The sequence below is a fragment of the Fundulus heteroclitus genome, chromosome 12 (genome assembly GCF_011125445.2).
Source record: "Fundulus heteroclitus isolate FHET01 chromosome 12, MU-UCD_Fhet_4.1, whole genome shotgun sequence".
In the NCBI taxonomy this organism is placed as follows: domain Eukaryota; kingdom Metazoa; phylum Chordata; class Actinopteri; order Cyprinodontiformes; family Fundulidae; genus Fundulus; species Fundulus heteroclitus.
Genome location: NC_046372.1, coordinates 9,726,758 through 9,744,583, shown reverse-complemented (window position 1 = coordinate 9,744,583; position 17,826 = coordinate 9,726,758). Strand labels below are relative to the sequence as shown.

At 40.5% G+C, this 17,826-nt stretch overlaps 1 protein-coding gene across 3 annotated transcripts in view; it reads right to left on the bottom strand.

The window, feature by feature from the left end:
- Positions 1-345: 345 nt before the first annotated feature.
- Positions 346-17,826, bottom strand: part of fbxl17 (F-box and leucine-rich repeat protein 17) — a 348,909-nt gene continuing 331,428 nt past the window's right edge. For 2 of the 3 annotated variants that reach the window (XM_036143888.1, XM_012869993.3), the window contains exon 11: positions 2,351-2,488. In XM_036143888.1, coding sequence (XP_035999781.1) covers positions 2,351-2,488 — 138 coding nt within the window. Of the gene's footprint in view, positions 2,489-17,826 lie in introns of all 3 variants that reach the window. The other variant, XM_036143889.1, reaches the window with a different exon arrangement.

Sequence of the window (17,826 nt, the reverse complement as noted above, 5' to 3'; positions counted from 1 at the left end):
ACCAAAAAATGTTGTGTGTATATTTACCTTACATTTTAAAAAAGCTATTTGGGACAGAAAAAACATCTTAAACACACCAAACCCTGTTGTGAAACAAGTGGCAGTATTATGATGTGGGGATGATTTCCCACCTTTCAATCCAGGAAAGATGGATGAAAAAACTTGTTGTAAGCTGCAAAACACGTGAGACTGGGACAGACATTCAACTTCCTGCAGAACGACTCTAAACATCCAGCATGAGTTGCAATGGAAGATACAACATAACCAGCAATTATTTTGCTTTCATTCTCAATGTTACCTTCTGTCCTCCATAACGTGCACACAGAAAGGAAACATGGAAAATGCTGAAGTTGTAGTGTTTTTATTTATCATCATGTGAATCCAGTCCATTATGGCTGCCTTTGCAAATCAGGAATCAATTTTTTTCAACATCTAGCAGAGGAAGGAAGTGCCTACAGGGATTAAAAAAAGAATAAAAAGATCAAAAACACGGCCAAAGGACAAATGTTCCTTTGGGTAATGCAGATAAATCCTGACAAGGTTAAAATGAGTTTTTTTTTTGAACTCTCTGTAATCTCTACGTGCTAACAAAGTTTGCACTCAACTCAAACTCTGGGCTCCTTGACGGGTTCTTCCTGTGAGGTGGTGGTTAGAGTCCAGAGTTGGTTCACACCTTAGAAAAATACCCTGGTTCCTTGATTTTTAAATTGTACAGTACTGAGTTTCTATTGAATGACGGAAACAAGACCAATTCCCATCCACTAATTTCCACTAGTTTGTTTCATGACTTGCTCTGCTGAGGCTTAACAGATGGTTGCTCTCTCTGCTCACGATTGAGATGCGAGTAAAATCACTCTGCAGTCTTGCCACCAGTCCACTCCATACCCACCCTTGTCCTTCTTCGCATAATTATTTGCAACCCTAAAATGTCCAACTGTAACGCCTGTAATTATTGAAACCCATAGATCAGTTCTTTAAAAGTCAAACATAAATCACACAATGCTATTCTCGTAAGCTTGTGTTCGAAGAGTCCCGATCTAGTTGTGCGATGCAAACTGAGGAGGTTACAACGCGTTTGGCTAAATAAAGGTAAACCGCTCGCCGCGTTACAGAGCTAATGCTAGCTAACAAGGATATAATCAAAACTAACAGTAGGCTAAATAAATCCCATTCAGTTTAAATGAGCCTAATAATGCTTCAGTATAAACGTACATGAAATAAACACTTCAATAAAGCGAGATTCAGGTTGTCAATCTGATGGGAATCAACAACCGCTTCACTTTTTCTGCAGGCCAATGTTCTAACAACACGGCCAAGAGAGTTTGGTTTTTGGTTTTTGTGGAAAAAGGCAATCTCTATATCAAGCAACGTTAAATTTCTTACGAAAAAAAAAAAAAAAAGATTATGTGATGCTCAGTCGTAGTTAATCTATGCACCTTAAATAACGCAGAGCAGAACCCGAAGTCACACAGTTCTCAGTTTCACCTTCACATCACTAACACTCTGAAACAAAGATAAAACAAACAGAAACATGCACTCTTTAACGACAATGACCCTCCGTTGGCGTGAAAACGACTGTTCCCGGGTCTCTCACACGGAGGGTCGTCAACGTTCGCTCCAAATCCACAAAAACAGATAATACTGCGCCGACGTCCAAAGTGAAGAAAAGCCGTTGTCCAAATGGGGAGAAAAAGGCCCCGCTGACAATTTTCTTCAAAATGACTCAAGTGGGGTCCAAAGCCGTGGCAGTCCAGTCCTAAGCGGTCAGATGACAAATATATTTCCTCCAGGTGTTCTGCCTCCTTCTCCGGCAGCTGAGCGCAGCAGTTTGGAGGGGAAGCGGACATCTCGACGGGCTGACGTGGACAAGAGATCTAATCCAGCGGTTCCATCCGAGGAAACAGACTTTTTTTTCCTGCCCTTTTCGTCAAATAAAATCACTCTGGTCTAACTATGGCTAAATATCTTTGATGTAACAAGTCTTCTTTTGTTCAGGTATTATTTATAGATATATATATTCAAAACTAATCAAACTGCTTGCACACTTACGTCGAAATCAAGATGATGCAAAGAAAATCTAACAATGGAACTTGGCGGTCCTAACTAATAGAAGATGATGTCTGTAAAAAGCTGCTTCAGATCAGAACCTAGACGTGGTGGATGCAGAGAAACTAACAGATTTACCTTAAATGTGTTGTTTTTTTTTTTCTGTCTCTCGATTGTGTCGCTACATGTTAACATGCATGACTGAGGGGTAAATGAGAAGCCCAGACGGATGAACTGCACTTAATGCGCACGTGTGTGTGAAACTGCGTGTTTATGTCTGTGCACGTTTGCGACGCAGCGGTAGCTACGAAGAGTTAGACGTGTTGGGGCTCCAGCCCATTTGATAAGCTCTCTCCAGGGTTCTCTTGCAGTCCTGCATCACTGTGCTGAACACGATGTGAGGGTACTGGACCACCAGCCTCTCCACGGTCTCCTCGTTCACCTGTAAAACATAAACAAACATATTGTAATCATCAAGCTAAGACGTGATGGGAGCTGGTTTAAATTGGAATCTTTCTGCGCACCAAGTTGAGTTTTACATTTTGGTTTAAATCAATGGAACCAAAAAGAACTAGATCACCTTAATTTTATCGTTTACAAGCTAAAGCCGCTAAAAGTTGCTAAATGGTGGTAGATGAGCTAAATCATTCAACTCTACTTGCATCTCACTCTCTACCTGTTTATTGTTTGCCTGTTCACTTCTCTTCTAGTCTCTGGGCTCGTTTATGCTGGATCTTTGTCTAGCTTAATTCCCTGAAAAGCTGCTGTCATTCAAATATTTCTGTGTTCCTGCATCCAAAAAGGCAAGAAACAAAACAAAATGTGACTAACAAGTAGCCTATCAAGTCAATGTTTTTAAATCAAGATGCCAAAGGATTCTAATTGTTGTCTTGCTTTCTGATTATAGGATGCAAAGCTGATTTTCGCCTAAGACTTGAGCGGTTATTCCGGATACATTTACATGGACAAATGTTTATGTTTTTTTGTGTTTTTTTTATTTTTCTATGTTGAGTAACTCGTCAGTGCCGTGTTTGTGTGCTAAGATCTGGACACGGTCGGCGGCTGGAACGTGCTCCTGCAGGAGGCATCCTGGACCTGATGGCAGATGCAGGTCTGGCACAAGACGAAGGAAGAAACAGAAACCTTTTAAATGGATTGCAGTGACTGAATCTTTTCCCTTCGACAGCTTTTTTGTGCTCTTGCAAAAGACTGCGATTAAAAATTTTTCACAAATGCAGAACCTTGTCTTTAAAGGGGAAGTCCGGTCAACAAGGAAAAATCAGGGTATCATTAGCTATAACTAAAACTAATACATTTGTGGTTATTTAATGAACTTATCTTTAATCAATAAGAAAATAAAAACATAAATTGTCGTCTGAATCACTGTGTATGGGGGCTGACATTACTGCCCATATTTGGGCAGTAATGAGCGTTTGACATCACATCCTGGGGCGTGGAAAAGCGGAAGCGGCGACAGCATTTCTCTCCGCTTTCCATGCAAAGTCAATAGGAGCCGTTCTACATAGCTGCGATCATCAATAATTTTTTCTGATTTCCAGAGGACTTCACCGCTGACATTAACAAGAGTTATTGCTGAAGCAACAATGCCCACGTGCATGGCCATCTGATGTTCCAACACAACTGGTAAAAGAGGAAAAAAACATTGCTTATTTCAACACAGTCACTTCAGCGATCTCTCCTCCGCTGTGTGTGTGTGTGTGTGTGTGTGTGTGTGTGCGCGCGCTCAGCTGCAGCGCCGGTGCAAAGCCGTGCTCAGCCCAGCATGTGCTGGAATGCTCTTATATTTTAATACTTATACTATAATAATCAGATAACTTAAGTCACTTCAGCGATCTCTCCTCCGCTGTGTGTGTGTGTGTGTGTGTGCGCGCGCTCAGCTGCAGCGCCGGTGCAAAGCCGTGCTGCGCGGAGCGCGCACACACACACACACACACACACACACACACACACACATGCGTGTATAGATATATACTGTAGGACCCGACTGAGTTTGATCTTGGAAAATAGTGCGCTGTGACAAACAGAGCGTTGAAACTTGCTCAACAGCGGGTCCGCCGAGTGACGTCAAAAAATGGGAGGTGACAGTACTATTCTTGACCAAGATGGATTCCTCCACATAAACATGATTAAATGAGAATTATTATTAATTAAAAAAACTTATAATTTTTTGCACAGTATGTAGTAGTTTTATATTTAAAGTACTTTCAGCAGTTTGAATTCTGATTTTGACCGGACTTCTCCTTTAAAAAAACAAGGAACAAGGAAAAAAACTACAACACATTATTAACTCTTACATTTTCTAATGTGTTTGCATGATATTAGTGAATACAATGCATTCAGTAATATTATTAATAAACATATTCTCTAATTTAGAAAACTGTAAGACAATTATTGTTTGAGGTCTACTTATTGAAAGCCATAATTTAGAGTTTTGTTTTCCTTTTAAACACGGTAATAATTTCTGCATTGCCTCCAAATACCAGGGGCTGAGCAGATACATTGGGATTGGGCCCGGACATCATAGAAGTTACTGAATTCTCAACTAATACACAGAATAGACAGTTCGCTTTAGAGCATGAAGTGTACGGACATGCTTATCCGCAAACACAATTGGACTGTGTCGGCGGGTTTAGTACCAGAGGACAGCTGAGCTCACTGGGCTAATGAGGCCTTCATGTTCTCAGAGGACTAGAAAGACAAGCGGCTAATAGCCTCTCTTGCACATCTTTGCCAGTCTAACACTCTATCAGACAATCACTGAGCCAAGGGTGAGAGAGTCTGAGAAGCTGACAAAGAGCAGAGACAGAATAACCCTGGAGACCGGAAGGGCTTAAATGCAACCCACCCAGAACCCCCCCCCCCACCCCCCTGTCCACCCGAGAGCATGTTGCTTTTCAGGGGAAAGGATGTATGCATACGCACACAACTGTTAAAGACAAAGTGAACTGTTGCTGCCATGCTACTGACAAAGTTTTTCACTTTTCCTGCAGGATTCTTCCATCAGAGCTTTTGGGTTTTTATGTTATGGACCCCTGCTTTGGCAACAAACAGCTCGTTATCTTCAAATTCCTTCTTTTTCTTCCCCGATGCAAAACACAAGCAGGGACGGTCTGCAGTTCCTTGGTAACTCGAAATATTGATAGAACAAAAAAAAAAAAAAAAAAAAAGAGCTGGTATGAAACCAGATGAATCGAAGAAATAAGTGTTCTGGAGGAGACAGCACACTAATGCCTCTTGGGTCACAGAGAGAAAATGGAAACTCTGGGCTGAAAAGAAAAGGCAGCAATACACTTTCAGCCTCTCTCTGCTGATTGCCAAGAAACTTTACAGTGAGTTAAAAGTCAGGTGTCAACCCACCGCGTGGCTCAGACTTTTTCAGGATGGCAGTGATGCCAGAAAATTAAGCTAATCATAACCAAAAGGTTGAAAATCTCCCCGCATGCATCTGTTTCGAATTTGCGATTTAAAAATCCTTCGGTGAGAGCCAAAACATCCCGCCTCGCTAATCTTTCGAGTGAAGCAATATAAAGTGATAGAAAAAGATTGCCTTTTAAATGTAAGATGACACACTAACTCAAGGAAAGGTGCATTAAGTCTGCGAGTAAGACTCAAAATGAGAAAATTGTACCAACAAGTTCGGAGCTGTGTTCAGCGATCCATTGGCTGATCCATTAATAAAACAGTGTTTCGGGATATTGCTTTAAAGATTTCACATTATTTTTGCTAAGCTAATATGAATATCCTAACCGCCAGGCAGTTTTATAAAACAAATCATCACAGTTCCTCGTGCAATGAAAAGATCAAACTCAACAAGTGGAGCGCTCCTGCGGATAATATGAACGGGGGTGTGTGAGGGAGGGGGGGGGGTGTGGGGGGACCTTTCAGATATTTTATCCTTGAGGTTTAGTCATACAGGGCATGAAAAAGGATATTGCAATCAAAGGATGCCTGCAGTGTTCCAAATCTCTGTGTCCTTTTCTTTATGGGATTCTCCGACTGTGCTAAAAGTAACTTACAGAGTGCCCTTTTCTGGGTATACTAAGACCATTTTAATCCATCTGTATTTATGCAGAATTTCAATTTGAGCAGAAAATTAGCTTGGCATGTCGCTATTTTTTTTTTCTCCATACAGTTTCAAGATTCTTGACGGGTCTGGCCACAGTTTTTCTACCGACTTATACACTGCGGGGCTGCACTATGTTATGCTAATTTATTGTTAACTCTGGACGTAATGTCAAAATTGCTAAGAATGTCTTGGTCTGCAAGAAATATTAGATGCTAACATAAGTACAATGCATTCAGGCTTTCTACAGTAGTAATATATCTGGTGATGTTTTGTTGTTTAATGCAATAGTAAATGTTTTTAGATGGAATTAGGATGTTCAGTTTGGAAGCTAAAACTACATTGACTTTATTTTTTTATTTTTTACCAAAGCAGGAGATTTAGCTAGAGTCAACTTTTTTTCAATTAAAACCATGGCTATGAGTTGAAATACTGAATTTTACTTTGTTATAGCTGCTAGACTGTTCCCTATTTGAGCTAAATGTAAGCAAAGGATCCAAAACAGATATTGATGTTGTTGAGTTAAGCAATTTTTCTACTGCAAGTCATCACCATTACAAAACTCTTCTACATTTCCTTTTCTTAATATTGTGCAGACCTAATACATTATTTATATAGTTAAGCTAAAATATTCCTATATATATTGATATTTATCAATATAAATAGCCTCAGATGAGTCATCGCCGAGATTCTTCTGGCCATTCATAAATCACAATTGGAGAACGTCATGTCACTCCCACATCTGTAAGCTTTCAGAAAGCAAGCACCGCAGGTTGACAGTACAGAACTACACATAAAATGTGGGTTTAAAATCTCCTCATAACATTTCCTTCAAAACTACAATGGTGTACCAACACAGTGAAGCGACTCGGTTGTTGGCCGAGCAAATGCTTCAAATCTAAATCATATATATCGCCATCTTACTCTTCTCTTTGTAAATTATTTCTGAGTCTTGTTTCTGCTTCTAAATCATTCCCTGTCTGGTCGCACAAACTATACATTATCACTACATGACTCTCTTGACCCCTAAAACCGGTTTGGCCCTGCACAAGTCAACCAATGTGGGGCTGTAACTACCTCGCTTGGCGAGTTGGGGGCGTAACAGAGGCGGACTGACTTCTACCTCCCTGGCCGCCTCGGTCCGTTTGTAAAACACATGGGGAGAACAAAACGACACCTCAATCCAAGCTTTCAGAAAGAGGTGAATGAGACCAAAAGCTGTTAAGGCCCTGGTGTTCGTTTCAGATTACCACAAAAGCAAATGTTAAAGTAGGTATTTTAACTCTGTCACTGTTGCGTCCGAGAGCTATTCAAAATGTATTATTTCATCATGCAAGTAAATTTGTACAATAATGCTACTTCTGCAGAACTACAGGCCCATCTCCAACCTTCCCTTTATTAATAGGATTATTGAAAAAGCTGTGTTTCAAGAGTTAAACACTTTAACATTGACCAGTCGCTTTGACGTTTTCCAGTCAGGTTTCCATTCTCACCACAATACAGAAACTGCCCTTGTCACGGTGTTTGTTGACATCAATATAAACACAGGCTGTGGAAGGACCACAGTGCTGGTACTATTGGATCTCAGTAAAGTATTCAATATTGTTCCATTCTGTTAGAGCACCTAAGAAATTGGGTTGGCCTTTCTGGTACTGCACTTGACTGTTTTAAATCCTACTTAAAGAACAGCAACTTTTTTGTGTCAGTTGGTAACTTTACATCAGAGACCACAAAAAAAACAGAATGGTGCCCCAAGGGTCCATTCTGGATCCCCTCCTATTGAGTATCTACGTGCTCCCTCTAGCTCAGATGATAAAAAACAACAACGTAAGTTACCATAACTATGCAGACGACACACAGCTCTACATCACCATGTCACCAGGTGACTATGAACCCATTACTGAAATGTGCGATACAAATAAACTTTCATTGTCTTGCCTTCTGCTGCTGTTCAGTAGTCTACCAGGAGGTTTTGGATTGTGTATCCTTAAGCAAGTTTTCCTGTATATAATCATGCTCATTTAAATATCATCCAATCTCCCCAGAAAAATATTCATGTCACGCTTTTACTATTCCTTAAGTAATACAATCCAATCACAACAATCTAATACGCCGTTTTTAAATAGTGTGAAACACAGGATAGGAATATAATGTTGTATTCTGTTGTATATCTGGTCTGCTTCTCTTACTGGCTCCCATATTTACAGGCTGCTGCGCTTTTGCCAAGATAAAATACCAAATGCTGCACTCTGTGCTGGGAACCCTAGGAAATCTCATAAGATTGGCCGAGGAACCAGGAAGTAAACGCGGGCTACACGCTGAACCGAAGTAGTTCCAGACCGTACCTTTAGGTGTGAAAGGAGAAAAACATGACTAAGACATTGTTGATGGAGAGGACCGATTGTTTATAGGGAATGTTACATCCATCCCAGATGAGAAATTATTTAGGTTGACTTTATAGTAAATATCTTACTTATAGCTCCTTGAACTTTACTGTCTCGTAGTTGTTGTAATGGGATGATACAACAGGAAACGTAAATCACGGCTCAAGAGTTCGGTGCTGTTAATTGGCTGAAAGGTTGCCCGGCTCTGCTCTGTTGACGTGAGTCCCCCATGACAATTTCTTCTTGATTTTTCCAAATAAAATCATTCTTACCCCTTTACCACTGTACTCCAGATAAGACACTGACTGCTCACAACCATACCACACCATCACTTTTAAAATTCAACACAACATGACACTGTAAAACAATACACTTCCTAATGAGGTTTGAATTAGTGGCAAACATTGATTTCGTTCCACATAAACACAAAGTAGGCATTAACTGAACTCCTAAAGGATGAAAGGATGAGGAGAGGAGCAGCTTAACAGAGGGTTTCAAACACTGCTGCTTTAGAGACAATAAGTTAAGTTTGTTTTGACACATGGGTGAGCCTCATTAACAAATAAAATGACAATTCCCTGATTGCCTTCATAGCATATTATGCTACATTCCTGAACTGAGTATGAAACATCCCCCAGCTTGTTAATCAGGTCTTAATTACAATTAAAACAGATCTAAAGAATAGACCTGTCACACTGATGAGAGGCCACAACATTCATTAATGCTAATTTAGTGCAGCTCCACTTGCTGAGCAAACATAGCAGACACGACAAGGCGTCCAATCAAAATGCTGAATCAAATGCTAATTGCTGGTTGTGAGAATGCTAAATGTTTGAGCTGGAGCTGGAATGCTGTGATGGAAATCATCAGAAGAGTAACAATGGTGCTGACCTCTGCTTTGTTGTCCCCCTATCAGAATGCAGAAAAACTTTTAGTTTATAAATTTTGATATTTAATTACCGCCATGTGCAACAGGCATTGAATGAGCAAAATCAAATCTTCTTGATTTAGTTATTATGCAGGTTGTCAATGTTTGTGGCAACAACAGAATGACGAAATCCATAGTTTGAGATCTAATTTAAACAACTTGTGTCGTTTGTACAGAACATCTATATTTCAAATTGTGGCCACATTAAAAGTAATTAAATGTTTTCCTTTTTCCCCTCGCTTAATTCTCTCTTTTAACTCTACAGCTGTATACTATCGTGCCATGTATGTTGGTGTATCAAAAATGTGTGTCACATGGGTCCAGGTGTGAGAATAAAGAAGCACTTTGGGTAAAAGGCTGTCCTGTCATTTTTGTTAATTTAATAAATTGGCTTACCACATTAGATGTCAGTTTTTATTCTTGAATTGTGTGAAATAAATGTCTAATGTGTATAGTCTGGTGCCACTTATATATGTTTTTTCCTCTTTATGACGCATTTCTTGAATGATGCGGCTTATACCCCAAAAAATACGGTACATACTTACTAAGGACTTTGCATTGGTTTCCATTGACTTCTATTCATTTTTACCCTTTTTATGGCCTTACCGTGACCCTAACATTAAACTTCACCATTACATATAACCTAAACCTAATTGACACCTCAGTCCTAAACCTAACCGCTAGCACAAAAAAAGAGAGGACCAATAAAAGGTTTTCATTTTACATCAATGTCCTCACTTTGGTGGTAAAATACGCAAATATTTTCTCACTCAGCTGCAGTACATAAAATAAAAAAAAATGGTTAAAAACTTGTCTTGTCTCCAAACATAAATTCATGTATCATCTAGTCTCATGCAAGGCGATGTTTTGTTTCACCTCTATTGATAACTCTTACATACAAGCAATGCATCACTCCAGTAGGAAGGAGTCCAGATTGTTTAGAGATGACCTTATGACCTTTCTCAGAATAAATGGAAGACGGATTACTTCAGTTCAAGGCCCTTTGGTGTTCCAGACAAGCAAACAAAGGGTTCTTAAACATTCTGCCGACCACCTTCAGAGTAAATCTGCTAAATACATTTGCTCATTAACACCTACCAGCTATTTACTCTTATTCCTGAGAAAACGGTAAAGGTGTTTCCACTTTTCTTCATTTTGCCTAAGATTTTAATGAATAAATTATGCTAGTATATATGACCATATTTTGACTTCATGTTTTGACATTTTTGAATAGAGAATAATTACTGTTTATCATGGGTACAACTTTTTAGCACTAAACATAATTATCCAATTAAAAGTTGACAAAGGGCTGGAAGCTTATGACTGAAAACATGTTTTTTCCTTCTGTAAAGAAACCCCAGTTGTGGAAAGTTCTCCGAGTTCATCTCTGTAGTCTTCACCCTTTCAGCTCGAGCGCTGTTCTATATCCTTCACATGGCTCGGTGGTATATTGAATGATATGTGATGATATCACCACACCTGCTTGGTATTTGCGGCTTAGAGCTGATGTGAGATATGAAGGTCAGACCTAATACTGAATCCGACTGCTTTATACAAAGGTGAGTCTCCTGGTTACATTTGCACCCCTGAATTCTTCAAATCATTTGCTTTCTAGAGGGAAATTTTGTTAGGGGGCAAAATGTTGCTTGATAATATTTTTGCTGCTAGGCAACATAGGCTTAAGATATAATCAAGAAACGCTGGGTTGAAATAACTGGAGTAGTGTTTCAAATATGCGGCACATGGAAGGCTTTTTTTCCACTTTCTTACTTAGCCCCTCATTCAGTCCATATTCACTGATCCAGGCTGTATAACCCTTTTTTTTTTTAAAAAGAAAAAAAAAAAAACTGCTGCCAAATCTGTAGGAGAGCCATATGATAGAGCAGATCACTGCACACTGATGATTCTAATCTCTGAGAAGCATCTGGGAGGGCAGCCGCAGTTATCTGGACTCAAGCCTATACTTATTATATTTTCCCCCATTTTAACTTCAAAGATGCTGCCCTCCGGATCTAAGCTCAGTGTAATTCGTCCTGACGTGTAATGTGCTTTTCTCAGAGAGTACAACGGGACAGCACAGAAACAAAAATATGTGCCGGATGTGTTATTCAGCGAAAGGCACATTCTACATGAACATGCAGAGCAGCAAATGAGAGTTAAGAGGGCGCCCCGACAACTTTTCTGCAAAAGTAGCATGGCGGTGGCTGTTGGGTCTTTTTTTTTTTTTTTTAAATGAGACCGTAATCAAATATTTCAAAACTTTTTCCACATATAGTCTGATTATTATCTTGTTTGTTTGTTTGTTTTATTTGGTTCCGCATTAGCTTCAGCATCAGCTAAAAGCTATTCTTCCTGGGGTCCTCCAGTCTTCCATGTGACAATACAATGTATTACATCACATTACACACTATACATACAAAACATTTACACAAAATGTAATACTATTTTGTGTAATTTACCGGCATTTATCACTAAAAAGTAAAATAAATAAATAATAAACATAACATAAAATGTTGCTTCTCCAGATAGATCTATATCAAAGAGCTAGCTAACAAGAACCCTACACAGTATCTCCTTAATTAAATTAACATTAACTATCCAAATTTCTTTGAAGGTAATATTTCTTAAGTGAAGTTTTGAAAGCATAGAGAGTGTTTTGTTGTATGATAGTCTTTGGGAGTGAATTCCATTCACACATTGCCCTGTACCTAACTGAACGTTGGATTGATTTTGTTTTAACTCTAGGTAAAATAAAACTACCTTCTACTGCATGTCTCGTTGGGTAATAATATGTATCAGTACTAAAGGATAGTTTTGTATATAAAATGAAAGGCGTTTTATTTGTTACAACATTATATAGAAATACCACTACTAAATACACCAATCTATTTTTAACTTTTAACCATAAAAGACTATCATGCATTTTGTCCACATTTGATCTAAACCCACATGAAAGGGCAACACGTGCAGCTTTATTCTGAATTACTTGTAGTTTTTTTATATTAATTGATGAAGTATTTGACCAAACCACTGAGCAATAATCAAGGTGTGAAAAAAACAAAGCATCAAGTACTTGTGTAACAACCTGCGGTGTAAAATATTTTGAACACCTTTTAATAACCTTGTAAAATTCAGCTGTAAAAATACATATTTGTTAGAAGGGACAAAGTACAATAAAAACAAAATGTGTTAAGCCACTTTTTGACTGATTTTCAGCATTCAGTCTTTGGGAAGGGCCAGTCTGTCAGGATGTCCCGTTTTGACCTGGCAACATTGGCCTAATAAACCCTTACAAAAAGTTTCAAAATCTTTCAGCTTAAGATGATATTGCTATGCCACAGTGCTTTCGGGTGACCCCCACAGATGTTCTGTCTAATTTAGTCCCACACTCTGGCTGCGCCATTCTCAGTTTTTATTTTGTTTTGATCTCAGGAAATCATTGTTTTGAGGATTTGGATATGTGCCTGGACTCGCTGTGACACTGAAAAATGAAAGCATTAGCTTAAAGGTGTTCACATTCAAGCAACCAGGTTACCACACCCATTTATTATCTTGTTTTGTTCCCCTGCACAAAAATAAATGTCACATTTATGACACATTGTTTTTGTATTGAGGGGGATACAATGAATGAATCTGGCATTCTAACAGGGGCGTGTCCTTTTTTCACTTCTGGAGAGCAACTGTAAGTAACTGCCTGTATTCAAAGCCGACCTCTGATCCATTCTCAGAGTGCCTCTATGTGCTCCTATACTAATCCACTGATGCAAATGCACTCTAACACCACGTAAAATATACATTTGCTGCAAACACTAGGCCTTTCCCCAGTGAGCAGGGCAGTAAAAGTAGTCGTAAAGTTGAGTCATGCAGCTGCAGTTCAAATCCCCAGCTCAAAAGAAAAGAGGGAAGGAGCTGCAAATTGATAATCAGCCATTCGAATTTAAAGATGGATGCCAAATTAGTCTGTCAAGTTTAGAACATCCTCCGAGTACACCTAGCAATCAAGCTAGGAAAACACAAGTGGGGAAAAAAACACAACTACCTCATGAAAATCCACAGTGCCGTATTGTTAGTTTTTATTCAGCAAAACAGCCAAATGTCTTTTCATTTCCTTTGTGTTTTCATTAAATTCCGCCCAAGTCTGCACTATGATATTTCATTTCTGCTTTTTCCTTGGCCATTTGGTGGCCATGGCTACTCCCCGGCCCATAAAGGGAGACAAATATCCCCTTCTCCCTGTCTACTCCCATGTAAACAGTGTATCAGTCAACCAGTAAATACATTTGCGGTAAATGTTTAAAAAGGCCTGTTTAGACAGCAGAAGAATGCAACGCATCAGGTCTTAGCGCAACACAGCTTAAACAAGTCTAGATTTACACAGGTCAGATTTACGGCCTTTAAAACTACTCAAAGGAAAAGCCCCCCTAGTTGTAAAGTTTGGCAAAGAGTAGCTGCAAACCAGATAGTTCTCTCTGGTGGGGAAGGAGGAGGAAAGGGATGAATGGAAAAGAAAGAAAATCACAAAGAAGGAGATTTAAAGAGTACAAAAAAAGCACAAAAGAGGTCCCTGCAATTTTATCTGAAGGATTCAAGATTTCCAAATGAACGACTGATGCTTTGGCTCAGGAGCTTAGGGAATAGACTGTTTTTCTTGACAGAAAGCCCGAGCTAAGTCATTTTGATTAAGCTCAGAGAGTCCCAGAAAGCACAGCAACCCGAGCAGAAATCCGCGGTACACAGCTCTGACTGTGCTTTTAAAAACCAGATCAGGCGCTGCTTGCGGCATCTAAGGTCTGGTCCTTCTCATCCCTGCACAATGTCAGGCAGGAGCAGACCTGAAAAGCAGGGTGTCACTACATACACTCACACAAAGAGAGGAATGGTGGCTCTACTGAGCGGGGTCAGTGAAAGAGGTTCTGGAGGCCAGGTTTGTAAACCCCACACTCCATCATGCGTGACAAAGGTAACTAGAGGAATGTGAAAAAAGGCTAAGTAGAATATTTCGCTCCATGTTGGCTTTCTTATCTCTGTAGCCAGAGGAAAACATACCATAATTCAAGAGGCTTTACACAATTTATCTGTTGGTGTCACATTGAAAAAAAGATTGGGAACGCTTTTCTGGCACAATCTATTAAGAAAAACGAGAATGAAGGTAATTAAATTAGGAGGCGCTGCAGTGACACATAACACTAACATGTATTTAGGAAGCAATCAGGTAGAATACAATCCCCGGTACTATAGACTGAATTGGAGCTCCAAAGGCAAAGGCAAATATATAACGTGATCTATGCCATGACAATGTCTCTTCTAAAGAACATTTGCTGCCAGACACTATTTGCTTTTCTTTCTTTGTAGAAAGTCCTCCTGTCCCAGCAATTTTGTGTTCCTTCTTCTCCTACTACTGACTGAACTGCTAATCTGTGTATTATCCTTATTTTTGTTCTGTAGCAAGTGCTAACCCATTTACTAGCAGATTATCTCTGCTGGACACAATCATTGATTGAGCTCATGCTGTCATAAACTGTGAGCACTCTCTCTAAGTCACGCTCATCCTGGACGACCGCCTGTTCTTCTACCCAGAACTGCGCATCTCTCGGCTCCCAGCGATCATCCACCCGTCCGGTCTTTCTCAACGCTCCAGGGGAGGAACATTCTGCGAAAGACCAAAGTGAGGAAGGCTGCAGGTATGGATGGCATCAGCACCAGGCTCCTATGGTGCTGCACGGATCAGCTATGTCGCATCGTGGGACGCATCTTCAGTAACGGTCTGAAGCAGGGGAGAGTACCACAGCTGTGGAAGACCCCCTGGGTGGTACCGGTGCCTAAGGCGAAACACCCCAAAGACCTGAACAGCTACAGGGCGGGAGCATTAACACCTGATGAAGACCCTCGAGAGGCTGATCCTCAACCATCTTCGCCCTCCTGGTGAGGTCCTCATTGGATCCACTGCAGTCTGCCTACCAACCTAGCATTGGGGTGAATGATGCCATCATCTATCTGCTGCACAGAGTTCTGGTCCATCTGGAGAAACCTGGAAGCACTGTGAGGATCATGTCCTTTGATTTCTCCCGTGCTTTGAGCACCATCCTACCACGGCTTCTGAAGGACACCCTGGAGCGGTCATCAGGAGTGGACCACCACCTGTCCCAGTGGATGCTGGACTTCCTTACTGGTTGACGGCGGTATGTGAAGACATGAGGCTGTCTCTCTGACAGGCTGGTCAGCTGGGAACCGTGTTGGCACCGTTTCTGTTCACCCTCTACAGAGCGGACATCTCCATCCCCCCCTTCAGAAGTTCTCTGATGACCCTGCCATAGTCGGTCTCATCACAGATGAGGACGACTCTGAGTACAAACAGTGGATCCAGAGCTTTGTAGACTGGTGCCAGCATAATCACCTCATGTTAAACGGAGGGAAAACAAAGGAGCTGGTAGTGGACTTTTGCAGGCACAGATCCACCTCACTGGCACGTGAACATTAAGGGAAGAAGGGTCAGAGCAGACTCTACCTCCTGAGGAGGCTGAGGGGCGCTCCTGATCACCTTCGTTGACTATATGGTGGCATCAGCCATCTTCTATGATTTGTTGGAGCAACAGCTCATCTGCAGCTGAGAGGAAGTGGCTGGATAAACTCATTAGGAGGGTCAGCTCTGTGTCCAGTGCAAGTGGAAGGAGACAGAAGGAGTGTAAGAAAAACCACATCACTGATGGACAATGTCTCGTACCCCATGCATGGAGCTGTTGCAGAGCTGGAAAACTATTTCAGTGACAGACTGCTACACCCTAGATACTTAAAGGAGTGACCCTGCAGGCCCTTCCTTCCAGCTGCTGTTAGATTTTATATTCTCTGCTGCTCACAGACACAGTAAGTGTTTGAAAATATGCTAATGGTTGCACGGGATCTTGATCTGATCAAGAATCTGTCTCTCAGATGTTAATTTCAATCTGTACATAATTTAGCTAATCTGAGGGGTTTGCATGTACAATTTTACAAGTTGCATAGTTTTTCTCCCATTGGCTGCATTGCATTTTTATACGTAATGCTGCATTATCAATAATTGCACATTTTATTTTTTACATAACGGATGAGTTTATTTAGCCTCGTGAGACCATCCTGATCTCGCGAGCTTTCAAGGTTTCACTCGCAGATCAGTCTGGCTACTCTCCGTTAAAGAAAATTTGGAGCAGTTCACCAAACGAACATCCAATCAGCGTTGACTTTGAGGCGGGTTGAGATGTGACGCAACAAGAAGATCGACAGTTCAGTCTAAAGAACATGGCGGCTTCAGCCAATGAAACTAGCGTTAGCGTGGCTATCGAGCAAGTTTTATTACAGAATATTTCTTTGCTGAGCTAACGAGCCTTTACCTGCAGCAGCAAGAGTAGCTTGGCTTGTGGTTGTGTTTTCGTCGTCGCTCGTAACAGAGCGACGACGAAGCATGTTGACGAGTACGTCATATGCTTAGTTGATCTGATTGGTTTATTTGGCTCGTCTATCACCAACATAGGCCAATCAGCTAACCAGTATTTTCGCCCCTTCCCAAAATTACTTCAACGGAAGGTTTCCAGATGGATATGCAGAGCAAATCTATCTGGCGGCGTCAGGTTAGAGTTTATTACCTTCTGCTATAGAATTTAGCTTTAAAATTAGGTTGTTGTTCATTACTAATCTAGTGTATAACTAGGTGATTTTGCTAATATCCCACCCAAATGTCCCCATTGTGGGACAAAAGATATTTCTTATCTTACCTTCATTCCCCATACATAGTACTCCTGGATAAAAGTTTCTGTTCTTCACCTGTGTCTCTTTCCTGGAAGCCTTAAAGGAGCCTTTGCTTCCATTAACTTTGTGTACATATGCCCATTCCTATTTCCTTTTTTGTATTTTTTGGTATTCTTTCTGATCCATTGTATATATGAAGATTCACTGTATATAACTGAATGCACCTTCCCTACTCTGCACCTTCTTGTATGAGCCGATCTGACGAGTGAATTTCTCCATTGTGAGATCAATAAAGACTATCTTATCTTATCTTATCTTACTTCCCTTCCACAGAAAGTACACCTGGCCCAGTGCTTCTTTGTTTAGCCCTCCTGGTTGAAGCCTTTCACAGATCTCATGGTGCCATGAACTCTGTACAATTTCGTCCTTTCTTGGCACAAAAGTAATCTCTGTCTCCCTTCTTTCCTTTCAACCAGCAGCCAGTCATAGCAGATGGCTATGACTGGCTGCTGGAGATTTCTTGCTGTTAAAAGGAAGAGCTACCTTATAGATTTTGCCATTTGTTTGCTGTGAATGAGAGATTGGTAGCAAAACGATGTCCTGATGCAAGCAGCTGGGCCTCTTTAGATAGATAGATCACTATTTACTGACCTTTGATAAGAATT